Source organism: Panthera uncia, chromosome F2 (assembly GCF_023721935.1).
Source record: "Panthera uncia isolate 11264 chromosome F2, Puncia_PCG_1.0, whole genome shotgun sequence".
NCBI lineage: Eukaryota > Metazoa > Chordata > Mammalia > Carnivora > Felidae > Panthera > Panthera uncia.
In genome coordinates, this window is record NC_064812.1 from 34965856 (window position 1) to 34993657 (window position 27802).

Consider the following 27802-nt stretch of genomic DNA (forward strand, 5'->3'; position numbering starts at 1 on the left):
ATTAGGTCTGTGATCTCACAAGTCGTTAGTTTGAGCCCCACATTGGACTCTCTGTTGTAAGCATGGAGCCTGCTTCAGAACCTCTGTCTCCCTTTCTCTCTCTCTGCCCCTCCCCACCATGCTCTCACCCTCCTTCAAAAATAAAACCACCACCACCACCACAAAAAGTTCTCTGAAGAGATATTTTTCCTGCCCCATCCAGCCGTGGCTAATATAGATAGGTAAGTCTCTTGAAGTAGGTTACCCTTTCCCGATTTATGTTTGGCTTTATTTATGTGGGGGGGACAGAACAGATTTCTATGCTGTAGAAGCTTTATACTCCAGACTGTCTCCTGTGAAATCTGTGGCTCCTTGGAACCCTTCTTGCCTAAGAGACATCAGCAGATGGCTTTGGTGTTAATGGTGGCACCATTGCTCTCAAGCTTATTCAGTACAGTTGTTTCCCTTTATCACCAGGATAGTTGTGCTTTGTTTTTAAATATTTAATGTATTTAGGTGTTCTGCACCAAGAGGGATTTCTCTTCAGTTGGCAAATTGCTGAAACTAGAAGTTCCCAAAATTTGGAAGTATTTTAACAACTCCTGTTAGACAGGGCTTCAGGACTATAGTTGTGCCAGGAAGTCTAGTGGGAAAAAAGTTGAATCGTGGTATGAAGAAAACTGAATGGGGGGTATCATATATTTTGGGTGTTATTAGTATTATACATACTAAGTGCATAACTCCTTAATGTTCTTTGAGGGGACGATAGATCTTGTGGATGTTTGTTCCAGGATTTTTTTTTTTTTTCTTTTTAAGGAATACTAATTAATTGTGGCTTTACACAATGTTGACTTTTATCTTTTAATACTGGAAATATTGAAATCTTAGTTTGGAAATACCCTTTTTATCTCTTCAGATTTTCTTTGAGCTTCCTCATATGTTTTGTAATTCACTGGCTCTGTGAAGAACCAGTTACTTAAATTTCTAGTATTAAACGCTATATTGAGACTACTTGTCTATTTGAAGGTGGAGAGTTTGAGTGGATTCTTCATGTGTAACTGGTTTGATTCTTATTTCTAAGAGCAGCTGAGGTGAGGAAAGAACAGGATCAGTGTAAACACGTTTAAAGGTCTTTAACGTTTCTTAATTTGTAAATAAAGGATAATAGTAGGTCATAGGATTATTTAACAACCATCTTCTGATCTCTGACCTGCATTTTAAGCTGCATTCTGTCATTCTCCCCTTCCTTTTATAATGGAGGCATCTGTCTTTTCTTGGCTGTTTGTTTCCAAGGCAGATTTTTAAGGAAGTAGAACTTTTTGGCCACCCACCTTTTGTTATGATTCTATTTTCAAATTCATACTTTTCAACTAATGTTTTCCCTCTACATACAAGTCAGTGGTTAATAAGCTGATGCAAAGTAGGTCATGTCAGATCTCTTAGAAGAGTAGATCACTTGTAATAAGCATACTTATCACCACCATTCATACTTTGTTAATGGATGAATGCTGCTGTCGGAGCCTTTGGAAGTTGAGGACTGTTGTTACTGAAGGCAGTGGAGAAGGAAAAATACTTTCTGGAGATTATTTCAGTGGGAAGGACTCATGTGCTTCAGTTATGTGCATTAACAAATATGAAATGACTTACAGAAAAGTAGAAATAATTCTGAGGTTTCTAAGTTAAATCTCTATGGTAAAATTAATTTCTCTGGGGTCCATCTTTTCTGATCTATGGATTATTAGTTTCCAAGAATTTTTAGGTCAGATTTAAAATAACATCCTAGTAAGTGGGTCACACCGAATGACACTGAGAAGCATAAAAAGTGTGCCGTGTGGCAGCAGTGGCCTCATAAGCTCCTGATTCTCCACAGCTCCAGTCAGTCTCAGTCTTCTTACATCATCCGGAACCCACAGCAGAGGCGCATCAGCCAGTCGCAGCCTGTTCGGGGCAGAGATGAAGAACAGGATGACATTGTTTCAGCAGACGTGGAAGAGGTGGTTGTAATTGTTTTAATTGTGGTAGAGGAGACGCTTTTATTTGGGAGGGAAGAAGTTTCACTAATAGTAGTTTACTACCATTACATGTGTTTGCTTCTAACGTTTAGAGTTTTGTTATGTGTTCTCATTTGTGGTTGTATGTGTTAAAAATACTTTAATTTAAATCCTTGATTTAGTGGATAATACAAAACTGGAAACAGAAGCTTGCTTTTTACTTAGGGTTAATAGAAAGGATATCCTCAATGTTAAAAAAAGTTTTAGCAGTTTTGTGCAATGTATTTGAAGGCAGAATGGATACTGCATATTCATTAGGTAAATTTTATTACTGTGGAAGTTAAAAAAAAACATACACTTTCCATCCAGTTATTAAACTATTAATTTTAAGGTTCTGCACAGGGACGACAATTACAAATTTTAGGATATCTGACATAATTTTTGATTGCACGTTGTCACTAGCCAACGATTTTCAAACTCTTGATTGCTAATATTCTCTGTAGTTAGCCATCTTTGTATTTAAGTTTACGTTGCTGTGGAGGAACACTGGTAGAGTTGTGGGTTTATTATGTACTTTGATTGTCTACAAATGAGATTCTGGATTTAGGTTGAGGTGGTGGAGGGTGTGGCTGGAGAAGAGGATCATCATGATGAACAGGAAGAACATGGGGAAGAAAATGCTGAGGCAGAGGGACAACATGATGAGCATGATGAAGACGGTATGCAGGTTATTTGAGAAATTATTCAGTATGAGTACATCAGGTATCTTTAAGGATATTAACACAGAGAAAAGCCCCATTTGACTGTAATGTTCAACATATTTCCAGCCTAGGGATTCTGTAGCATCTGTTTCAAAATTTTAGGAAGCAGCTACACACCTATAAATATATATGTATATGCTCATATATATTTATATGTATAAAATAATGTATCCTCTTTCTTTACCCTTTTTTTCCTTTAAAAAATTTTTTGGTATCGTTTGTTTATTTTTGAGAGAGAGAGTGTGAGGGGGGGAGGGGCAGAGAGAGACAGAGACACAGAATCCAAAGCAGGCTCCGGGCTCTGGCTGACAGCACAGAGCCAGACATGGGGCTCAAACTCACGAGCCGTGAGATCATGACCTGAGCCGAAGTTGGATGCTTAACCAACTGAGCCACCCAGGCACCCCTGACTTTCTCTTTTCTTTTTCTTTTCTTTTAAATGTTTGTTTATTTTTGAAGGAGACAGAGACATAGTGTGAGCATGGGAGGCACAGAGAGAGAGGGAGACACAGAATCCGAAGCAGGCTTCAGGCTCTGAGCTTTCAGCACAGAGCCCAACACAGGGCTCAAACCCATGAGCTGTGAGTGAGATCATGACCTGAGCCGAAGTTGGACACTTAACCGACTGAGCCACCCAGGCGCCCCTAACTTTCTCTTTTCTTATAAGGAAGTTAAAATAGTCATAATCATATTAGGAAATATTTGCAAATTAGAGAAAAGGAAAACAAATGACCCATAATCCCACCTGGACCTAACAGTTTGTATTTTTACCTTCAGCCTTCCCCTTTGCTGCCCCATTCCCATGCATGTCTTTTAGATACTGTATGTGTAATTTTTGTGCCTCCCCCCCCCCACTGACTAATTCTTTTGGCCTTTTTGCTACCACCATAACCATTCTTACTAGTAGCCATTGGATAGACTTTTGGGGATCATCTTTGTTGAGGTGTAATTGACATACAATAAACTGCACAAATTTATAATTTTATGTTTTGATGTGTATATACCATGAAATTCTAGATAGACGTTTTTAGCTTTCATCCTTCCTCTTTTGGAATCCCAATATGTAAAACAGATGAAAATGGAGCAGTGGTCCCAGCCCAGAGTTCTACCCATTGGTGGAAGTTCTCCTGCCCAACCCTTTTTACCTAAGGTTGTGCAGAACAGATTTTGAATTGCTGTGTAATAGTCTACTGAGGACCATAATTTGCCTAGTCATTTTTCTCCTTCTAAGCAGGCAGCTTTGCTTACTGTAATAATAATCACTTTTCCCCCCCCCCCCCCCCCCCCACCGCTAACTTAGGATATTCTGGTTTATTAGACCCTATCTGTTCCAGAGTGTGCTTATATTTTTTTCCCTCCTTCTTATTTAAATATATTTCCTAGGGAGTGACATGGAGCTGGACTTGTTAGCAGCAGCTGAAACAGAAAGTGACAGTGAAAGTAACCATAGCAACCAAGATAATGCTAGTGGGCGTAGAAGTGTTGTCACAGCAGCAACCGCTGGCTCGGAAGCAGGTATGTTACCTTTTCCTTATCCAGCTTTCTTGCTTATACTAAGGCCATATTTATATTCAGCATGAAATGGTTAAACTATACTTATGATTTGTACAAGGGGTGGCTAAGCTTTTTTATAACTTTATCCTTTTTCCCTTATTTTAGAGAGCACATGAGCAGGGGAAAGGAGCAGAGGGAAGGAGAGAGGGAGGGAGGGGGAAGTAGAGTGGGGGGAAGAGAGAGAGGGAGAGGGAGAAATTAAGCAGGCTCCACGCCACACCCAGTGTGGAGCCCAACACAGGGCTCCATCCCATGATCCCAGGATCATGACCTGAGCTGAAATCAAAAGTTGGATGCTCAACTGACTGAGCCATCCAGGCACCCCAGTAATTAAACTATTTTATGATGAGTTTTGTGGACTATTGAGTATAGCCTGGCATTCTGTTTAATATATGTAATATTTTCCTGAATGACGGAGTACACTGTAGTTTTAAATATCAACAGGGGCGCCTGGGTGGCTCAGTCAGTTGGGCGTCCGACTCCAGCTCAGGTCGCGATCTCGCAGTCCGTGAGTTCGAGCCCCGTGTCGGGCTCTGGGCTGATGGCTCAGAGCCTGGAGCCTGCTTCCGATTCTGTGTCTCCCTCTCTCTCTGCCCCTCCCCCGTTCATGCTCTGTCTCTCTCTGTCTCAAAAATAAATAAACGTTAAGTATCAACAGACTGACATTGATTTTGGTTTTAAAAATGAAAAATTTAGGTGCAAGCAGTGTTCCTGCCTTCTTTTCTGAAGATGATTCGCAATCAAATGACTCAAGTGACTCTGATAGCAGCAGTAGTCAAAGTGATGACATAGAACAGGAGACCTTTATGCTTGATGAGCCATTAGAGAGAACCACAAATAGCTCCCATGCCAACGGTGCTGCCCAAGCTCCCCGGTCCATGCAGTGGGCTGTCCGCAACACCCAACATCAGCGGGCAGCCAGCACGGCCCCTTCCAGCACATCCACACCAGCAGGCAAGTCTGAAAACTTGGTATTCTCGAAAGTGCTTAAGTAGGTTTTAAAAATTATGTATGTTCATCTAGACAAATCAAGTAGTTTCATAATAGTTCTTCATTGTTTTACTGAGTTCAAATACAAAAAAAGTATTCACATATGATTATATCAAGGTTTCTCAGTCTCTGTACCATTGTTACTTTGGGCTGAATAATCCTTTGTGACTGTGCATTATAGGATGTTTAGAAGTATCCTTGACTTCTATGCATCAGATGCCAGTAGCAGTCTCTCCTCCAACCCCACCCCCCTCTTGTGACAACCAAAACTGTCTATAGACATTGCCAAATGTGCCTCTATGGGCAGGGGCAGTAGCAACATTGCATCTGGTTGAGAACACTATAGTAATTCTTGTCTCTCTCATCATTGCCCTCCCTTAAATTAGTGTGGTTTAAGACCACGTTTTTCACTCCGTGACCATATTTGCCGTTAACAGTTGATCTTTTAAATATATACAGTGCCAGAGAAACACAATTAACATCTGACAGCTTGTTGTGGTTGTTCTTTTTCCTTTGTAGCAAGTTCAGCGGGTTTGATTTATATTGATCCTTCAAATTTACGCCGGAGTGGTACCATCAGCACGAGTGCTGCTGCTGCAGCAGCTGCTTTGGAAGCTAGCAATGCCAGCAGCTACTTAACATCTGCGAGCAGTTTAGCCAGGGCTTACAGCATTGTTATCAGACAAATCTCGGACTTGATGGGCCTTATTCCTAAGTATAATCACCTAGTGTACTCTCAGATTCCAGCAGCTGTGAAATTGACTTATCAAGATGCAGTAAACTTACAGGTATGAAAACATTGAAAAGTTACTCCAAATAAATTTTGGGATGTCAATTATGAAAATTCCAATGTAATAGGAATTAACATTACAGATATTTAAATGTTTATAGATTACTACTATATATCAAATTTAACTTGATTTGGATAGTTTTAACTATTTTAGTTTGGTCTTCATAGAATTATGTAGAAGAAAAGCTTATTCCCACTTGGAACTGGATGGTCAGTATTATGGATTCTACTGAAGCTCAATTACGTTATGGTTCTGCATTAGCATCTGCTGGTGATCCAGGACATCCAAATCATCCTCTTCATGCTTCTCAGAATTCAGCTCGAAGAGAGAGGATGACTGCACGAGAAGAGGCTAGTTTACGAACCCTTGAAGGCAGACGGTATGAAATTCTTAATATATATGCTTAAATGTTAGAGCCCTTATATCCCAGGAAGTTAGAGCTTTTTGATTGCTGTTACATTAGACCTCACTTTGTTTTGAAGGGGGGGAAGTGTATTACTTCTTTTTAAATTGTTGTGTGGTTGAAGCAGAATAAGTTAGTTTATAATCCAAGCTTTTTTTTTCAAAATTCACTCATATGTTAGGAATCTGATACTAAATACTTCTCATTTTTGAAGTAGTTGATCTACATCCTTGTTTCATTGTCCTCCAAGCTTCCCCTCCTCCCTCCCCCGTCCCTTGAAAGACATGTATTTATAGGAAGATTTTGACCATGATTGAGTATGAATGCATTTTGTATTCGGGAAGAGGAAAGTATGTGGGATTACCAAAGCTGTTCTTTGATTTCCTCGAGTCCAATTTCTTTTTCTACAGCCCCCAGTCTGTTGAATTGTATTTAAAGTATATTTCTTTATGTATTTGTTGTCTTCTTTCTTTCAGTTATAAAATGACCTTTTTCAGGAGTAGGAATTAGCCCAAACATTGAACACTGGGGCTGTGCCATATAGTGCAAGGGCCCGGTACCTGAGGTCAGAGTCCTAGGATTTGGTTCTAGCTTTGGCTCAGGGGAAATAACTTTGCTACTTTGGGAGGATCATAACAGGGGAGAGACAAGGGCCTAGGAGACTGCTTAGGAACCTTAACAAGATTATGGTTGGAATTGGCCATTGAAAGGTAATAGATTTATTTAAGTGGGGCTGGTGAAGGCCAGGAAGGAGGAGAGAGAGAAGCATTGAAATCATCTAACAGTGGAGGGCCTTGTTGAGGGGTAGAGCAGGAGGAGGCAGAATTTACAGCTAGACTTTGATTCTCAATAACTAATAGGAAAATTAAGAGAAAAATCTAGAGCAGTAGAATGGACATACTTGGCTTTTGAAAATACTGAGGAGCTGAGAGAGGTTTTGGTGGAAATGTCTAGAAGGCAAAATTGAATGCTTGGCAGAGAGATCTGGACCACTTGGGAGGCCTCTGCTTTCCTGTCCTAGGAAGGCTGCTCCACCAATAGACACAAGCCTTGTCTTTGTAAGGCTCGTCACTCCCCGAATAACAGAGTTCTGATAATAGATCTAGATTGGTGACTTGTTCTTCTCCCTTTACTTCACTGTGGCTCTCACCCTAATATAATAACCTTATTGAGATATAATTCATGTACGTTTCACCCATTTAAAGTGTACAGTTCCATACTTTTGAATATATTCAGAGCTGCACAACCATCATCACAGTTAATTATGGAATATTTTTATCATCTCCACAAAAATACCTACTAGTGGTCACCTCCCATTTTGCCCTACTTTCCCATCCTAAGCAACCACTGATCTATTCTTGGTCTCTATAAATTTGCCTGTTTTGGACATTTCATATAGACGGAATCATGCAATATGTCGTGTTCTATGCCTAGCTTTCTTACCTAGCATAATGGTTTTAAGGTTCATCAGGTTTGGCATTATCAGTCAATATGTTACTTTCTAGTAATATTTCATTGTATGGATGTGCCACATTTTTATCCATTCATAAGTTGGGTTTTTCATCTTTCTGACTTGTGAATGAATAATGTGGCTGTCAGCATTAGTGTACAGGTTTTTATATAGATACGTTTTCAGTTATGTTGGATAATATACCTAGTTGTAGAATTGCTAGATCATATGTAACTCTGTTACACTTTCGGGCAACTGCCAGACTTTTCCAAAGTGGCTGCATCATTTTACATTCGCAGTAGCAACATGTGAGGCCTCTAATTTCTCTAAATCCTTGCTAGCACTTGTTACTAGTGGTTTGTTTGTTTCTTGGTTTTTTTTGTTTGTTTGTTTTGTTTTTTTTTAATTGAGCCATCCTAGTGGGTGTGAAGTGGTAACTAATTTTGATTTTGATTTGCATTTCCCTAATGGCTAAATGTTGTGCATCATTTCATGGGCTTATTGGTCATTTGTATATCTTCGGAGAAATGCCTATTTAGATCCTTTGCCCATTTTTTAATTGGCTTGTCTTTTTGTTATCGAGTTGTATGAGTTACTTAACATTTTCTGGACTGACTTGAGTTCCCTATCAGACTTGCAGAAATTTTGTCCCCTTTTGTATGTTTTCATTTTCTTGATGGTATCCTTTGAAGTACCTATGTTTTTAATTTTGATAAAGTCTAGTGCTGTGTTTTCTTGTTGCTTGTGTTTTGGTATCATGTTAGACAGTGGTTCTCAAAGTGTGATCCTCAGAACAGCAGCATCAACATCACCTAGGAGCTTGTTAGAAATATAGATTTGGGGACCCTACCCCAGACCTACTGGGGTCTTCTGTAGGGAAGGAGTTCCTTGTCCATTTCCAAAGGACACTAGAATTCCTTTCCTGTATAAAGTACATGACAGTAGATCATGCACAATGTTTTTATCTCTAAAGCAGAGTCACAGGGTTAAGGAGTTTTTATTTACGGATATTCTCAGTTCCTAATTTTGCATATTTATGATAATGGTAAGTTTCACATTTGCTTTCTTTTTTTTTAAACATTTTCATTTCTTTTTACTCCTACAGACGTGCCACATTGCTTAGCGCCCGTCAAGGAATGATGTCTGCCCGAGGGGACTTCCTAAATTATGCACTGTCTTTAATGCGGTCTCATAATGATGAGCATTCTGATGTTCTTCCAGTTTTGGATGTTTGCTCATTGAAGCATGTGGCATATGTTTTTCAAGCCCTTATATATTGGATTAAAGCAATGAATCAGCAGACAACATTGGACACACCTCAACTGGAACGCAAAAGGTATCCATACTTGCCGTGGGATTGGTTTAGGAAATACTTGTTTGCTCAGTGTGGTCTCTTAGTATATTGTCTGATTTTTGGAGTGAAGAGAACAGTGAACTAAAGAGAAAATAGTATAGGAATGTTTCATTTGGGAAAGTGGGTTTGAGTCTGTTCACCCTTTCTCCATTGCTGCTCCTCGCTTAAAACAGGAAACCTAAGAATTTAGTTAAGCTTTATGCCTGAGATAGTTTGTCATGTTTTCTATTAGAGTCTGTGTAAGTCCTCACTATTTTTTAATGTGGTTATCCTTTTGCTTTTCTTGAGCCTCTTTTGTAATTGTAGTATAATTTGGCTGGTCAGTCTAACATTCCCCAAGTCTAAAACTTGATCACAGTGTTTGAAATTGGCTAGATACTTAACTGACTTTTTCAGTGCTTTTTTGCTTGTAGTTCCCATCACCTTTGCTCCATACTTCATATAAAATGACTCACTTGTCTTTTTAAAGGACGCGAGAACTCTTGGAACTGGGTATTGATAATGAAGATTCAGAACATGAAAATGATGATGACACCAATCAAAGTTAGTGTACAGAAAATCTGCTAATCTACTTCAAGAAATGGCTGCCTCAGTATTTCCCCTTCAAGCTTTTTAACTTCATTATTTTCTGTCTGGGTGGGAATTTCTCTTTTCTTCTCTATGTCCCATTTCTTGCATTTTCTGTCCATTTTTCCTTATATATCCTTGCATTATTTGCTTCATAAATAAGGATGAATTAAAGAAATGTAGTGAACTTGTTAACAGTCAGTATTTTTTGTTTTTGTACCTTTTGCATTTTAGTTTTATGTTTACCTTTATTCTTAAGTGTGTAAGTACTACATTTTTAAAGTCTTAGCAGAACCTTTATTGATATTGGTGCAAGATATATTTAGTCAAGAAAATGAGAAATATCAGTTATAACTCCCAAATATGAAAAATCTTAACAGTTATTAAATGCAATAAAAAGAAAATATTCCAAACTCAAGAAATTTTGGGGTCTTCTGCAATCTCTTTGTAATTTTTAGCTGTTCTTTGAAGTAGAATTTAAAAAATTTGTCCTCTTGCCTATTTTCTTATTATCAACTAGTGCTTTTATTCAGCCCAGGGAAAGACAACTGACATAACTGCTGTTGTTTGAAACCCAGCCATAGCTCACTATTTTTACAGCATGTACTGTAAGCTTACTGTTGAAAGTTGTATTACATTAAGGGGAGATGGTGTTCTTGTGCTGACTTAGTGTTGAGGTGAAGGAGATGCCCAGACATTTTTGTTTTGTAGAGAAAGCAGAACTTGGAAGTAAACAAATGCTCATATCTCAGCTCCTGACCATCTCCTCCTTTTAGACTCCTCAGTGAGCCACATCCTGAATGTGCTTAGGAATCTAGCTATATTCAGGTCTGAATCTTCTAGAAAGACAGAGGATATGGGAAATGTCTGTCCAGTACAAAGTGAAACAATATTTGTTATTCCTAATACTTTGTAAAAAGTCTTATTGTTGTGTTAAAATATACCTAATAGAATTTACCATTGTAACCGTTTTAAACTGCTGATATTTTCAATTATCACATAAAAATACCATCAAAATTTTGGACTATTGTTTTTGAGTGGCATTAAAATTTTGTAAAGAGGGAACAGGAATTTCAGATTGAGCAGATTAAGATTCTTTTATTGTTCCCCAATAACTAATTTTTTCTAAAAAACAAATACTTTATCTCTTTATGTTTAGGTGCTACTTTGAATGATAAGGATGATGACTCTCTTCCTGCAGAAACTGGTCAAAACCATCCATTTTTCCGACGCTCAGACTCCATGACATTCCTTGGATGTATACCCCCAAATCCATTTGAAGTGCCTCTGGCTGAAGCCATCCCTTTGGCTGATCAGCCACATCTGTTGCAGGTGATTTAAATAAACTAGTCTTAGAAGGTTTCTTTTTAAGTGACTTTTTTTTTTTTTTTTTTTTTTTTAAGTGTTCAGTGTAACTAGAATATTTCTGTTAAAATTCCAGCCAAACGCTAGAAAGGAGGATCTTTTTGGCCGTCCAAGTCAGGGTCTTTATTCTTCATCTGCCAGTAGTGGGAAATGCTTAATGGAGGTTACAGTGGATAGAAACTGCCTTGAGGTAAGATAGTAAAGATCTTCAGAATATAATATTTGTGAGGACTTATCCCAGTGTCTAGAGTTTTGGAAATGCATTAATCCAGAATATTGTGTTGCCTCAAATAATGTTAAGTATCAGAAATTCCTGCCTTATGTCATAATTCCATATAATTTCAGAATTCCATCAGTGTCACTAGCCTGCCTTGATACTAACTTGTTTTATCAGGTGACTTCATCTGTAAAATGGCAGTTTCCTTTTGTGTTTTGCCTGTTTCACAGAGTTGAATGTTGTAATGCTGCTGAAAATTAAAATCTTTAAATGTATATATAATGTGAATATATCTTTTTATATATGAGCATACACAGTATTGACTTGAAACTTTTCTTTTTGACTGTAGGATGTGAATAAATAAGGTAATATTAATAATGACTTGTTGAATAATTCTGTCTCAATCTTTATAACCATGTTGGGTAGAAAACATTTTTATCTTGATTTTATGGGTAAAAAAAATTGAGGCTTGCAGAGTTTACATACATTTCTTGTGGGAATGTCTGTTATTACACAACTAATTAAGTGGCGTATCTAGTTTTTAGATAGAAGGTTGATTTGAGAGCCTAAAATTATACCATCCATACTATTTCTCTAGTGAAAATGTAATGAAACGTTTAAGAGCAGGCACTGAATGTAGTTGAATAGAATTTTTTTCTTTATTATCTAAGTGATAAAGGAGAGTGCAGTCCTGCAGATATTGAAAATATGTAAGACATTTGAGTAACCACAGGTAAAGAGATTCCTTTAAAAGTTCTCTGAGGCTACTGTGGTGAATGCACTGAAACTGCATTGGGTGGTTTCCTGGTGGTCAGCCCAGGGAATCAGAGAAAAGAAACAGGCTGCATCTTTTTAGTTGAAACACCAGAAAGGAATTACGTAACTTCCGTGTGATTTCTGTGGAATATTAGTAAGTTGAAAAGGAAATCTAGTGAGGTTTTTTTTTTTTTTTTAATGTGTAACTTTTAAATGTAAAAATTCACAGGTCCTTCCAACTAAAATGTCTTATGCTGCCAATTTGAAAAATGTAATGAACATGCAAAATCGACAAAAAAAAGAAGGGGAAGAACAGAATATGGTGCCAGAAGAAGCTGAAAGTTCAAAACCAGGGCCATCTGCTCATGATCTTGCTGCACAATTGAAAAGCAGTTTACTAGCAGAAATAGGACTGACTGAAAGTGAAGGGCCACCTCTTACGTCTTTCAGGTATTTGCTAAGTAGAGATAGTTCTTCTGTTGCATTACTTTATGGATACTGTAATTCTTGTAAGAATTTTTATTTAGGTATTTTAAAATTTCGTTTGTATGTAAATAATAGAATTAACCGTAATCTTATTTCTGTGTTTTCCTCGTTTATAATCAGATGTTTAAATATTAAATTTGAATTTTCTGGATTTTTTTGGTGACTTTAGTCATTGATTGACATTCTGATTTTCTTTTATTGAGGGTATTCTGACTGTGTTTTTTAATGTTCAGTACTGAGTTAAAGTATATGTCCATGTCAGATTGCCAATTATAGACTTGTTACCAGCAGCTCAGCAAAGAGGACCATGTGAATGACTAGAAAGAACTTTCTAGATTTGTGACTATCTCAGTTGCTTGGGCTTCTTTTCCAGGTTCACAGTCAGTAATTACTTTGCAAGAGGTAGGTTCTTTGCTTTCCCAATAAAAATTCGCTAGCATATACATACTGTGGCTCAGTATGGTTAATCACCTAGTGATTTGTTGAGTTTCTGCTTTATGCTGTTTTTTGGTTATACTGTCAGATAATTAATTTTGCTTAGGAGGAGTTAAGTGAGTTTAGGAAGCTATATGCATTTTATATACACAGTTTAACAACCATAAAAAACAAGGAAGAATTGTGGGCTGGGGTGGCCCAAGTTTTCCAGAGGCAATATGGCTTGTGCTGAGATGTGTAGAATGTGTAGAAGCAAATAGATTGAAGGAGAGAAGAATTAGAGTTAGGGAGACAAGTTAGAAAGAATACTGTTACTAGGTTCTGGCTAGTGGTAAAAGGGGGCTGAAGTGTAGAATATTGCCTTTGGGGATGAGTTAGGAAATTATGGAAAGGAAGAGAAACTCATGAAGTACTTATTCACTCAGGAGGAACAGGGGAAAGAAAAATTAAAATTTGTTTCAAGTTTGTGCAGTAGGGAAATAGATGGTACTACTGAAAGAAATCAAGAGGCAGTGGCATTGAAGTGAAGAAGCCATGTTCAATTTTCCCGTGTTGAGTTGGGAGTTACATGTCACGGACATGGGTATATTCAACCCATGGGCTGTTGTGGAAATTCTGGTCTGTTGTGGAAATTTGAACTAGAGAGGGATCTGGGAATCCTCCAAATGTAGATGGACCCTGGACTTTAGGGGAAGAGGTAAAATTGAAGATAAAAGGCAGCTGGGAGATGTATCCTTATGTAAAGGACAGAAGGAATAATGGAGTAAAAATGAGAAGTTCTGTGAAGAATGCGTAGTTATAAAAAGATTCTCTGTTAGAGAGGATGTGGACTGAAGTGCTATGAAGAGTTCAGAATATGAAAAAACCAACTAAATTACTGTCATTGACCAAAAACCAGGGGCTTCTTATAGTTGGCCAAATTACTTCCCCCCTCTTCTCTTAAACCTCTTGCAGGCCACAGTGTAGCTTCATGGGAATGGTTATTTCCCACGATATGCTGTTAGGACGCTGGCGCCTCTCTTTGGAACTATTCGGCAGGGTGTTCATGGAAGATGTTGGAGCAGAACCTGGATCAGTATGTGTTGTGAGCACTTTTAATTCTGTTCTGCCTGATAAGAACATACGTCAGAGAATAATTCTGTCATGCATTTTTTTTTTTTTAAAGATCCTAACCGAATTGGGTGGTTTTGAGGTAAAAGAATCAAAATTCCGTAGAGAAATGGAAAAACTGAGAAACCAGCAGTCAAGAGATTTATCACTAGAGGTAAAGGTATTTAGATTTTCTAATACTATATATGTAGTATGTCACTTATGAAGTTTGAAAACTGTTATAACAACCATGTTTCATGTTTAGGGATATATATGTTGTATAATTAAAAATTTAAATAAACGGTAATCACCAAATTTAGAGTAGTACAGTTGGTTTCCTAACATCTCATGATGATCAATGAATTTTTCAGCCTTTTGTTGTTGTTGTTGTTTTTTAACATTTTTGATGTCCTTCGTTCCATTAAGGTGATTATTTTCCACTGATGCACCAGTGGTCTCTGGGTAGTGGGAGTCCTGAGTCTTTTTTGGCTCCTCAGTCCTTTTCACAGGACTCCAGTAATCTTTGATAACTTCCTTACTTTTTGGTATGTCTCATCTTGTGTATATCCTGTCACAGACCTTAGATCAGCCATTTCTTCAAGAAGCCCTGGTTCCTTTTGGTAGGAAAAAAGGTACTTTGAGTTTATACTCTGGGCTGTAGGGTTGCTCACTACCTACTAGGTTGGTCGTTGTTTCTAGGTCTTTTCATCGCACAGAGCTAGGAAATTCTCCTTTAAAAAAAAATTATATCCTAAGTACATACTGATATTTCCAGTTCAAATTCACGATTTAGGATCACGAGGTTGTTTTATTTCCACCTCTTAGTCTTTATCTCCTTTCTTCCAAACTGAATATCCAACTTCCCAACAACACTAATAAAAGTACTCATTTGCTTTTACCCTACAGCATGTACATAGCAGTCTTGGAATCACAACATCAACACTACCACCCCAAAATAATTATCAAAAAGAGCTTAAGATTTGCGGGGTTTTGTTAGCATATCCAAGTAGAGATGTAGTCCAATTGCTTTGTTTTAAAGTCATTTGAAATAATTTTTCTTAGTGTGGTTTTGCTACTAATTTCCATACAACCAGGGTCTTTGTTTCATTTTGCTTTCAGTTTTTAGGGATTGCTTTCTCTTTTTTTTGGTTTTGTTATTAATGTAAAATATCTACATAGTGCATGATCAGCTCTACTGAAGAAGATATATTTAGGGAAATCTAGTTTCCATTTCTGTCTCTTTCACCATGTCCCTCCTCTGCCTTTCATGTTTTTGTTCTTTTGTTGTTTTATTTTCCTCCCTCCTTAAAAAAAAAAAATACAATCGTGTATGTGCGTGCATATAATTCATTGCCCATCTGTGTCCCCTACTCCTGACTCTGAGTGTGCTACACATTTTACTGTATCTTGCATTTCCCAGTTAACAGTACACCCCAGAGGTAAAGCCATCGCTGTATAGAGCATTGTTCTGTCTTCCTTTTACAGCTGCTCATCTTTTGCTGTTACATATAGTAGTGTGATGAATAGCTTTAGGTGTGTTTTTCTTTTGGCAAGTGTGTCTTTGAAATTCTTAGGGGCACCTGGATGGCTCAAGTTGGTTGAGAGTCCGACTTCAGCTCAGATCATGGGTTCATGGGTTCATGGGTTCAAGGGTTCAAGGGTTCAAATCCCGCATTGGGCTCTGTGCTGACAGCTCCGAGGCTGGAGTCTGCTTTAGATTCTGTGTCTTCTCTCTGCTCGTCCCCTGCTCACGCTCGCTCGCTCTCTCAATAATAAATAAAACAAAACAAAATTTAAACAAAAAAGAGATTCTTAGACATAGAACCTAGACGTGGGTTAAAGGGCATATGCGTATATAATTTTGGCAAATACTGGAAAATACTTCTGCCTGATGGTTACATATTTTTGCACTTGCAACATTAATACAAGAATGCCTGATTCTCTATAGTTCTGCCAGCAGTTTGTCAGAGTTTTAGATTTTTGCCCATCCAATATGTGCATCTTAGAGTAGTTTTAATTTGCTTTTTCTTATGAGCAAGTTAAACATTGTTCCATATGTCTAAGAATATTACTTTTTCTGTGAACTATTTGGTACATTTTGCCCATTTTCTATTAAGTTTTTCTCAATTTTTTTAGAAACACATCTTAACAGTAATATGTATACTATTCGTGAATACCTGTCTGTAATAGAAGGCACCAGTTGCTTTTCCCAGCTTGTCATTTTTCTTATACTTTGTGCTTTTTTGTCACCAAAGGAATATCCCATGTTTTCTAGTATTTGCTGTTTTTTACACAACACATACTTTTGATTCACTTGGAATTGATCCTAGTATATTCCAAAATTGAACAGATTGCTGTTTTCCAATGAACTTACTTAGAAAATGTTAGAATTTAGGGGGCGCCTGGGTGGCTCAGTTGGTTAAGCGTCTGACTCTTGTTTTTAGCTCAGGTCATGATCTCACGGTTTTATGGGATCGAGCCCCAGGTTGGACTCTGTGCTGGCAAAGTGGAGCCTGCTTGGGATTCTCTTGCTCTTTCCCTCTCTCTGTGCCCCCTCCCGCTTGTGCTCTGTCTCTCTCAAAATAAATAAATAAAACTTTGAAAAACAACAACAACAACAAAGAAAATGTTAGAATTGAGTTTAATTCCATTATCCTGATTTAATGCAGGACATTCCTGTATGCTTTAGAATGTTTCTTATGTGGAATGTACAAGCTTCTAAGAATCCACATTACTTTGTAGTTAAACTGTCAACAGGAAGCTAAAATTACATTTTCACATTTTACATAGGAAAATTTCAAGGTGGTCTCTAACATTGAACTTTACTACTCTCTGGTGTTTTCATAGGTTGATCGTGATCGAGATCTTCTTATTCAGCAGACCATGAGGCAGCTTAACAATCACTTTGGTCGAAGATGTGCTACTACACCAATGGCTGTGCACCGAGTAAAAGTCACATTTAAGGATGAACCAGGAGAGGGCAGTGGTGTAGCACGAAGTTTTTATACAGCCATTGCACAAGCTTTTTTGTCAAATGAAAAACTGCCAAATTTAGATTGTATCCAAAATGCCAACAAAGGCACTCATACGAGTAAGTACAGATAATAAACATCATAAAAATTATTTGGATAGACGGACTTGGTGAAGGGGATTGAGAGGAAAAAAACATTCTTATTGGAGCAAAAACAATTACAGTCACAGTTAAATGTATTTATAAATGTATTTATAGTGGCAGAACTTTACTGCACATTTCCATTTTTATACAATTATATTCTAGATTAGTGATTTATTCTTATTTAACCTATTCTAGTCAACAGCTTAGGACTTTGTTCTTTTACTGCCATATTTTCATAAATGTTTGTGATGGTACTAGTGAGTTTCTCCTCTCAATTGTTACATGTTTTGAGGAGTGGGAAGTTGTAAGTTCTATGGTAACAGAAAAATTCAGTGAGCACATTACATTATTTCCATCACCCCTGTATATTTAATTAGTACAGATACTGAAAATCCTTTTCTCTAGAGCAGTGCTATTCAAAGGACAATGTGCAGAGTTGATGCTGGTCCCCAACGAGACACAGAGCTTGCAACCAAATGTAGATTGGTTGACTGTGTTACTAACCTCACTGTATAATTTAACAAGACATTGTTTTTTTGGTAATAAGATTTTCTTTATTAATATCCTACTGTAAGCTCTACCTCTTTGAGGACCAGCACTTTGGGATTAGGATTCTTACCTAATTTTCAAATTAAAAAGATCTGTGAAAATGACAGATGCCTTAAGTGGGTATAATTGGGGATTCATATAAATAAGGGGCAGAAGATTGTCATTTCATAGGTGGATAATTCAGCGAGAGGGCATTACTAATAAGAAAATCCTGTATTTCACCTAGGCTGTAGTGCTGTTGTATTGAGTTCTGAAAAATGCCACCATAGACTAGGCTCGATGAGCTCTAGGAAGGATTGAGGATGAAAAGATGGGGAGAGCCCTGCAGCCTTTCATCATTAGTTTTACCGTTTGACTTTCTATAGTCTTACAATAAAAAGAAAATGGCAGATGTGAATGAGGGAGCCTTGGGAAGTCATAACATTTCAGAAATCACTGTCTCCTGCACATTCTTTCGGAAACCATACTCTGGCTTATGGTTAAGGTTTTGAAAATAATAGTAGCTGATGTTTTGGGTGGCCTATATTTTGCTTAATGCCCAAAACTAAATAAATCTGACTCTAATCACATACGAAACTTCAGCATTATTTATGGTAAAGCTAACAGCCCCAGTTGCTATATATCATTTCACAACTGTGACATAATTCATTAAATACATACTGATCGAACATCTATTACGAGCGAAGTACATTCTATATAATTACCCCTAGCCTTCAAAACCATAGGGAGAATGAGTGGAAGGTACTAACAGATGTTAAGGGAGGTAATTTTCACCTGTCATGTTCTTAAGTTGGTCTCATGTCCTCACATTAACTTTGACAGTTAAAATAGTTTCATTTACATTTATCTAAACAAAGTATGTTTTATATTTTCTTTCAGGTTTAATGCAGAGATTAAGGAACAGAGGAGAGAGGGATCGGGAAAGGGAGAGAGAAAGGGAAATGAGGAGGAGTAGTGGCTTGCGAGCAGGTTCTCGGAGAGATCGAGATAGGTGAGATAATTTTGTATCTTTTATTGAATACCACCTTAGGGAATGAAACTGGAGGTAGGCCTGTAATGAGAGGATCTCAATTATGGACTATTTTTTAGAAAAAGTTTTAGTATTTGGGTATATGTATAGTAACTGTACTGTTATTAAAATATTCTGCTTTAAAAACCCAGGGGCAGTTGAAATTACATAATTATCATTCTTTCCTAAATTTGTCTTAAAATTTTAATTGTGGCAATTATATTATATTTAAACCTTAATTTTTGTATTAGGGTGGGTGGCATTTAATTTGGACTAAAACTTCTAGGAAATGTGAGTGGATTCTTGATAATCTGGTATTTTATGGTCCTACTCCCTTAGAATCAAATTGAACTATGTATTACAAATTTATAGATTTTTGAGTATTAATGTCTAGAAAACCTTTATTTCCCAACCATCGTCTATTAAGCATTCTACCATCTTGATAATTAGAGCTGCCTATATGCTTTGGTTTTCCATCTCTAGTACTGGTTGTGCTGATGTTATTTTGCAGACAAGGGAGATGAATTATAATAGCTTTGTTCTTCTTTCAGAGACTTTAGAAGACAGCTTTCCATTGACACTAGACCCTTCAGACCAGCTTCTGAAGGGAATCCTAGCGATGATCCTGATCCTCTGCCAGCACATCGTCAGGCACTTGGAGAGAGACTTTATCCCCGAGTGCAAGCAATGCAACCAGTATGTATGGTACATTTAGTCCCTCTTAACTGGCTGTGCCATTTTTGTTTTTGAAAGAGAGAGACACAGTGTGAGCAGGGGAGGGGCAGCGAAAGGGAAGGAGACACAGAATCCAAAGCAGGCTCCAGGCTCTGAACTGTCAGCGCAGAGCCCGACATGGGGCTCAAACCCACAGACTGTGAGATCATGACCTGAGCCGAAGTCGGACACTTCACCGACTGAGCCACCTAGGCGCCCTCATTTTTGTTTTTGGATTAAAGTTGGTATTTTAAAAAGTTGTTAGCTACTGGCCATTCAAGTGGTTGAGGACTGTAGTAACAAAATGGAAGCTTAAGAGGGAAAGCTGCAAAATGTGCTGGAGGGTAGCTTGAGGTTTGTTTTTTCTACCTATGTTAAGTTGGCTTCTACCTGATAAGTTCCTTGTGTGCTAAAGAAGTATCTGTGCATTCAATTTGTACCTTTATTTGTACAAACTGTTACCTTTTGAAGCAGACTTTTTAATCTGTTAACAAGTTGTAGCTAAAACATTGCAAATACTGTACTTTCTTTATTGCTGTTACCTGTTGCTGGGAGATTTTTATATTGAATGTCCTGTCAGGTTTCTTTCATATAATATGAAACATAAACTAGTGCTTTTTTGTTTGTCTTTATACATAACATATTTCTTTCAGTAAATCCTTAGCCTTAAACGTAGGCATCTTTCATCTCCCTCCTTTACTTCTTCCCTCCCTTTCTTTTCTTCTGCCCTACATGTAAGAAATGTTTCTGCCTCTCTGTAGTGAGAAAAAATGGAAATCAAGTATTTGTGTGTTTACTCATGGATATCAAAAATAAAAGCTTGTCATACAAATTTTAAACTAGCTTTAACAAGACTACCAAAGTTCTCTATAATTAAGCTTCTCATTTAAATAAAATGCCTTACTGGTTTAGAAATGTTTTGTTTCCAGGTTTCTTAATTTTCTTTCTCCCCCCCCCTTTTTTTTTTTTTGGGAGGGGGGGATAAAAGATTGTTGATTTAGACAAGAGGTTTCAGAGAGTAGGGGCAAGTAACATTTGCTCATTGTTTGCAGGCGTTTGCAAGTAAAATCACCGGCATGCTGTTGGAATTATCCCCAGCTCAGCTGCTTCTCCTTCTAGCAAGTGAAGATTCTCTGAGAGCAAGAGTGGATGAAGCCATGGAACTCATTATAGCACATGGACGGTAAAGTATATAATTGGGAAGGTATTTCAGTTTAAACATCAACTACTTTAAGATATGGTGGCACTACATCCTAAAAATAAAATTTATACTATAAATACATGACATTAAATGTTTTTTGAAGAGATGGCTTAAAATTCACGAGTGACAGTTGAGTTTCACATGTATTAGAAAGGTAGAATTTTAGCGTGACTTATGCTCTAAAAATCTTTTATATACCTGAAATTTAGAAATTACTTGAAAGAAGTACATCCCAAATTCTCTACCAGAATACCCCTGATGGCAGAGGCCAGATACTTCAAGGAATTGGTGTGTAGTCCCTGAGTTCTTGCCATAAGCATGAAATTTCTTTTAGGACTTCTGATTTGTTTTAAAAATTCCTGTAAGTTTTTGCTTTCTGTTGTGTAATATATTTCTTTTACTGTAAAACCTAAAATTATCTAACAGCTAAATAATTCTTTTCCCAGGGTGACATCAGGAAGATATGCCAAACTTATTCGGTGCCTTCTGTTCTGGGGCCACTCTTATATCCAGTTTGGCTTTGAAATGTTAATAATTATTTTTTTAATGTTTATTTTTATTTATTTTTTTTTCAATATATGAAATTTATTGTCAAATTGGTTTCCATACAACACCCAGTGCTCATCCCAAAAGGTGCCCTCCTCAGTACCCATCATTTTAATGTTTATTTTTGAGAGAGAGAGACAGATCGCAAGTGGGGGTGGGGGGTGGGCAAAGAGAAGGGGAGACACAGAATCTGAAGCAGGCTCCAGGCTGAGCTATCAGCACAGAGCCCAATGCAGGGCTAAAACTCACAAACTATGAGATCATGACCTGAGCTGAAGTCAGACACTTAATAACCAACTGACCCACCCAGGCACCCCAAAGTGTTATTTTAAATTTTTTTTTTTTTTCAACGTTTTTTATTTATTTTTGGGACAGAGAGAGACAGAGCATGAACGGGGGAGGGGCAGAGAGAGAGAGGGAGACACAGAATCGGAAACAGGCTCCAGGCTCCGAGCCGTCAGCCCAGAGCCTGACGCGGGGCTCGAACTCACGGACCGCGAGATCGTGACCTGGCTGAAGTCGGACGCTTAACCGACTGCGCCACCCAGGCGCCCCCCCAAAGTGTTATTTTAGATGCAAATTTCTGTCTTTTCTTCCTAGTCATGATTTTACATGAGGAACTTGGATTGGATATAGTCCTAAGAAATGGATAAGTGGGTAGGTTAAGCACTGAAACTTAATAGCCACTTATTTGTTTCATAGCCTTTGAATGGTCGAAGCAAAAAGACCATTGCTAGAAGTTTATTTTCTTTACTGTTAATTATTTTTTTTCCTTCTCTGGGCTTTTATGTACTGTTTCTTCATTCCTTTTCCCAGTCTCTGGATGTAATCAACACCATGATAGAGCTCAGCCCATTATAGGAAAGGTTTTGAGGAATGTGCATTTTGATAAAAAGATGGTTATAAACAGGGGCTCCTGGGTGTGGCTGAGTTGGTTAGGCATCGGACTCGACTTTGGCGGAGCCTGCTTGGGATTCTCTCTCCCTCACTTTCTGTCCCTCCCTGGCTCATGTGTGTACTCTGTAAATCAATAAATAAATTTTATAAAAGTCTTTCTTAAACATACGTAAGGTTTGCATTATTAGTAGTGTTTTCTACTGAATGCAAGTAAAAGACTTGCATTCAGTAGAAGACTTGAAGACTGCTTTCAGCTGGCTTTATAAAGTAAATAGTGAATTTATTAGTATTCTAGAATAATTAAACACACTAAGGAATTCAGTTCCCATTGTGATTGCTTTCTGAACATTTTCTGTTCTCTTAACAATGCTCCCTGTGAGCCTAATCTTCAGTCCCCCTGTGAAGACTGCATTTATTTTGTCTTAAACCAGGTAGCCTTTATCTCATTATCTTGAATCACACATGTAAAATCTGTTTTTTGTGTGTATATAATACTGACTTCCCTGCTCTTACATATGCACTAAGACTAGTAAGTGCCCTAGGTATTTATTTCAAAACTTTAAATGTATTTATAAATTCTTATAAATTCAAATGCATGTTTCTCTACACTGAATTTTAGAAGTTTCAGTTATCTGGAATGTGAAAGGTTATTTTGTTTGTTTTTAGGGAAAATGGAGCTGATAGTATCCTGGATCTTGGATTATTAGACTCCTCAGAAAAGGTACAGGTAAGAGATATTTTGTACATGTGCTAGTAATAAGCACTTGGAACTCTAATTTAGCACAGCCTGAATTAAGCTTGAATTTAGAGATGTCATGAATTTCTTAGGGCTTATTCCTTAAGGAAGAATTGAGTGCCAAAGATGCAGAGAAAATGAGACATGTGGAGGAGAGCAGTAAAGAAGGCTTTTTTAGCACATGATGTATTTCATTCTTGAGCTACCTGAGAACTTTACTGCCACTCAAGGTGGAGCAAACCCAGTATAATCTTATCTCTTCCATTACTACAACTAAAAACTGAACAAAATGCGAAAAGGAACTGCCTGAGGATTCTAAAAAGTAGACAATAGCATACTGATTATAGAGGAAAGTCAAAACTTGAAAAACAGCTGGTGCGGTATTGTTTCAGGCACGAGAGTAAGCTGATTCCCTTTTACTCCCACCATAGTTGGAAGATAGAAAAGGCTCTGAGAACTAAACTGTGGTATGAAACCGTTGTCCAAGTCCCAGACTATTACAGATGGTGCTGGGCAGACCCAAACAGTATGATAAAAGACTGTGAAAATTTGTTACTGGAATCATTGCACATAGATGTGACATTTCAGTCTGAATCTAACCAGGTTGATTGCCTCCTAAAACCGCAAAATATCACCATTCTCCCTATCATTTTAACAAGACCCAGAGTTTCACAACATAATATTTAAAAGGCCCGGGAGGCATTCCAAAATACAAAGAGCCAGGAAAGACCAACCAGTTTTCCTGGGAAAAGACCCAGTAGATACCAACTTCAAGATGAACTACCACAGATTTTATCTCATACTGTATGAGACAAACACTAATGAACTGAAAGAGGAGGTTCACAGCAGAGAAATAGAAACTTTAAAAGAGAACCAAGGGAAAAGTTTAGAATTAAAAGAGTATCTAAAAGAAAAAAATTCGCCAGATAAGTCAATAGCAGAATGAAGATGATAGGAAAGTGTCAACTTGTAGATAGAAATTATCTACTCTGAAGAACAGAGAGAAGATTCTGAACAAAAGAACAATTTTTGGATCTGTGGGACCATATCAAAAGATCAAACATCCAAGTCATTAGAGTATCCAGAAGAAGAGATATTCCTGTAGCAACAGGAAAATATGTGAAGAAACAGTAACTGAAAACTTACCAAATGTGGTACACGACATAGATTTATAGATTCAAGGTACTCAGTGAACCCTAAATAGGATAAAGTGAAAGAAAACTATATATTATCATCGAACTGCTGTAAAACTAAGCAAAGAATAGTGCCTTATGTATAGAGAAACTGATTTAAAAGACCATGGATTTCTCATCAGAACTGGTATAGGCCAGAAGACAGTGGTTCATCATCCTCAGAGTGCTTTAAGAATTGTCGATCTAGGGGCACCTGGGTAGCTCAGTCGGTTAAACATCTGACTTCAGCTCGGGTCACGATCTCACAGTTGTGGGTTCAAGCCCCATGTCAGGGTCTGTGCTGACAGCTCAGAGCCTGGAACCTGCTTCAGATTCTGTGTCTCCCTCTCCCTCTGCCCCTCCCTTGCTCTCTCTCTCAAAAATAAACAAACATTAAAAAAAAAAAGAGAGAGAGTTGTCAATCCAGGGACACCTGGGTGGCTCAGTCAGTTAAGCATCGAACTCTTGGTTTTGGCTCAGGTCATGATCTCATGGTTCATGAGATCAAGCCCCACATTAGGCTCTGTGTTGACAGTGCAGAGCCTGCTTGGGATTCCTTCTCTCTCCCTCTCCTTCTCCCTCCTCCTCCCCTGCTTGCAGTCTGTCTCTCAAGAAGTTAATCCAGAATTCTATATCCAGCACAAATATCTTTGAGGAATTAAGGGGAAAGAAGCTACCATTTTCATTAGTGATTTTTTTAAATGGACAGAGAAGGATTTAACAGGCATGAGCTTCCTGTACCACAGTTCTGAAAGGATGAATTTAAAAGTTTATTTACAGGGGCGCCTGGGTGGGTCAGTAGGGCATCCAACTGGATTTCAATTCAGGTCATGATCTCAGAGTTCAGTTTGTGAGATCGAGCCCCTCGTGGGCTATGCACTGATAGCATGGAGCCTGCTTGGGATTCTCTCTCCCTCTCTCTGGGCCCCTCCCCCATGTGCATGCACTCTCTCTCAAAATAAACTTTAAAAAAAGTTTATTTACATTTAAATGTTGCTTTACCTGCCTGACTTCACTTTCAATGACTTTAGAAATGACTTTAGTCATTTCAAACACTAGTTTATATGTTTTGTTTTAAAAATCAGTTTGGGGACTTAATCTCTGATATTCTATTATTAGGAAAACCGAAAGCGTCATGGTTCTAGTCGAAGTGTTGTAGATATGGATTTAGACGATACAGATGATGGTGACGATAATGCCCCTTTGTTTTACCAACCTGGAAAAAGAGGATTTTATACACCACGGCCTGGCAAAAATACAGAAGCAAGGTTGAATTGTTTCAGAAACATTGGCAGGTAAAATAACCCTAATCTTACATTTGAATTTTTATAAAATTTCAGTTCAAGACTTTTCTAAAACAGTTTTTAAAATGTGTATATGCTCTATTTCATACTGATTAGAAATGAGGCTGTAGAAAATTTCTCAAAATACTGTATATATATTATGTATGTATGTGTGGGGTTATATATGTTCTAGAATTATTTTCAAATTTAAATATATTTCCCTGTTTTTATTTTTAGGATTCTTGGACTATGTCTGTTACAGAATGAACTATGTCCTATTACATTGAATAGACATGTAATTAAAGTGTTGCTTGGTAGGAAAGTAAGTGATTTTAATGAACCTAACTGCTTTTACAATTGCAAAATTTTCCTTTTATAGCCATTATAAGTCCTTTTCAAACCTTTAGTGACATGGGAAAAAAAATCTCAATACATGGAGGAGATAGCATAGTAGAGTGGGTGACACAGGTGGGTTTGACAGTGTCTCACAGACCTGGATCTTGTTGCAGACAAATCCCCTGACACCTATCGCAGATTTTCCCATTTAGAAAATGGTAAAACTATATAGTGCCTGGTAAGTGCTCAATAGATTTTAACGATTATTATTTGTTCAAACAGGTGGTAGTGGAAGTAGTAGTAGTATTTTATTGAAAAGAGCATTGTTGGCTTCAAAAATCTATGTAAGATGTACAGGAGGGGGGGGGGGGACAAAAGAATGTAAGAAAATCCAGCATAGCATGCTTGATCTTTATCTCTGGGTGATAGAATTAGCTTAATTTCCTTATATGCTTTGATAGTTTGCCTGCCTGCACATTCTTTTTATACTGGGAGGAGGGGAAAAAACCACATCCTTTAAAATTAATGTATAATACCAACTATGCAGCTTTTGGTTTAAAATGTAACTGCCAGTGTTTTAAAGGTAGTATAAAGAAATTACTCGACACAAAACAATGAGATATTTTAGTCTTTTCCAGCAATGTATATCGCACATCTGATACAAATTAACACTGTTAAAGCTGTAGTCGATTTTTTAAATCACATTCACTGATGAATAGTTTTCTATTAATACAGCATATCATATGTATGTGGGTGTGTGTGTGTATATATATATATATATATATACACACACACCCACATATATATATATTTTAACTCTGACCCTGTTGAATTCTTAAAATATTCCAGCTAAATGTTCTTGTCCAAAGAAGAACTAGGTTTAAAGCTCAGCAACAGCTCAGAAATGTTGATATGTGGATTCTTTAACGAGGTTTATGGAAAAGATCATGGAATCAAATAGACTCCAGTATAACCCAATGATATGACTGTCAACAAGTTATTGAATTCCTTTGAGCATCAGATTCATCATCTAGAATTAATAATCTATTTTATTATAATCAAGACTAAATAGGATATATATTAAGGACCAGCTGCTTAGCATAATCATTGTTTAATAATTAATGCAGGATTTTTGCAAATTATTTTGTAACTTAAACTCCTCCATTACTGGCTTTTTTTTTTTTTTTTTTCCAAAATACATGTTACATTTTTTATACCTTGAAAATTAAATATGTTATCAGAGCCAAAGATTAAAATTTTATCTTTTTAAATCAGTTTTAATATACTTAGTGGAATATTATTCTTTATACCTTCAAATTAGATAAAATTGTAGTGAAGATGTTTTATGATTGAGTTCTATATGATTACTTCCTTAGGTCAATTGGCATGATTTTGCTTTTTTTGACCCTGTGATGTATGAGAGTTTACGGCAACTTATCCTCGCTTCTCAGAGTTCAGATGCTGATGCTGTTTTCTCTGCAATGGATTTGGCATTTGCAATTGACTTGTGTAAAGAAGAGGGTGGAGGACAGGTAAAGCAAATATGTAACTTTCTGATTCTGGCAAGAGAATTTGGTTAGTCTGTCGTGCTTATTTTATACAGAAACAGTTTGGATGGGGACATAGAGCGAGAGACACACACACAAACATGCAGAGAAAAGACACACTAGACTGACAGGCATAGAGAGAAGGATGGAGGGTTAATGAGACAGACTGAAAAGTAGTTTTTAGTGTTTATTTAGGCCTAAATTTTTGCATCCCTTAGATATTGGTCAGCAATTTGTGTTTAGATTTTAGAATTTCAGGGAATTATTTTATGAACTGTAGACTTACTACTGCTTTGACCAAATTGCTTTTAAATGGCAGTGCTAAATTATTACAGGTTGAACTTATTCCTAATGGTGTAAATATACCAGTCACTCCTCAGAATGTGTATGAATATGTGCGGAAATATGCAGAACACAGAATGTTGGTAGTTGCAGAACAGCCATTACATGTGAGTATTTTCTCAAAAGTGTTATTTGATCTGATGAGGCTATTTGTGTCTTCATGTGGT

At 37.4% G+C, this 27802-nt stretch overlaps 1 protein-coding gene across 7 annotated transcripts in view; it reads left to right on the top strand.

Annotated features, from left to right (window-relative positions):
* Positions 1 to 27802, top strand: part of UBR5 (ubiquitin protein ligase E3 component n-recognin 5) — a 137418-nt gene that overhangs the window by 102287 nt on the left and 7329 nt on the right. For 3 of the 7 annotated variants that reach the window (XM_049633532.1, XM_049633536.1, XM_049633535.1), the window contains exons 35-56: positions 1850 to 1973; positions 2578 to 2689; positions 4115 to 4246; positions 4982 to 5243; positions 5799 to 6063; positions 6234 to 6445; positions 9025 to 9255; positions 9743 to 9816; positions 11000 to 11172; positions 11282 to 11395; positions 12408 to 12628; positions 14054 to 14174; positions 14265 to 14369; positions 17036 to 17279; positions 18732 to 18843; positions 19413 to 19557; positions 20628 to 20758; positions 22886 to 22946; positions 25247 to 25422; positions 25648 to 25732; positions 27123 to 27278; positions 27629 to 27742. In XM_049633532.1, coding sequence (XP_049489489.1) covers positions 1850 to 1973; positions 2578 to 2689; positions 4115 to 4246; positions 4982 to 5243; positions 5799 to 6063; positions 6234 to 6445; positions 9025 to 9255; positions 9743 to 9816; positions 11000 to 11172; positions 11282 to 11395; positions 12408 to 12628; positions 14054 to 14174; positions 14265 to 14369; positions 17036 to 17279; positions 18732 to 18843; positions 19413 to 19557; positions 20628 to 20758; positions 22886 to 22946; positions 25247 to 25422; positions 25648 to 25732; positions 27123 to 27278; positions 27629 to 27742 — 3370 coding nt within the window. The remainder of the gene's footprint in view (positions 1 to 1849; positions 1974 to 2577; positions 2690 to 4114; positions 4247 to 4981; positions 5244 to 5798; positions 6064 to 6233; positions 6446 to 9024; positions 9256 to 9742; positions 9817 to 10999; positions 11173 to 11281; positions 11396 to 12407; positions 12629 to 14053; positions 14175 to 14264; positions 14370 to 17035; positions 17280 to 18731; positions 18844 to 19412; positions 19558 to 20627; positions 20759 to 22885; positions 22947 to 25246; positions 25423 to 25647; positions 25733 to 27122; positions 27279 to 27628; positions 27743 to 27802) is intronic. The other 4 variants (XM_049633533.1, XM_049633538.1, XM_049633534.1 and 1 more) reach the window with 3 other exon arrangements.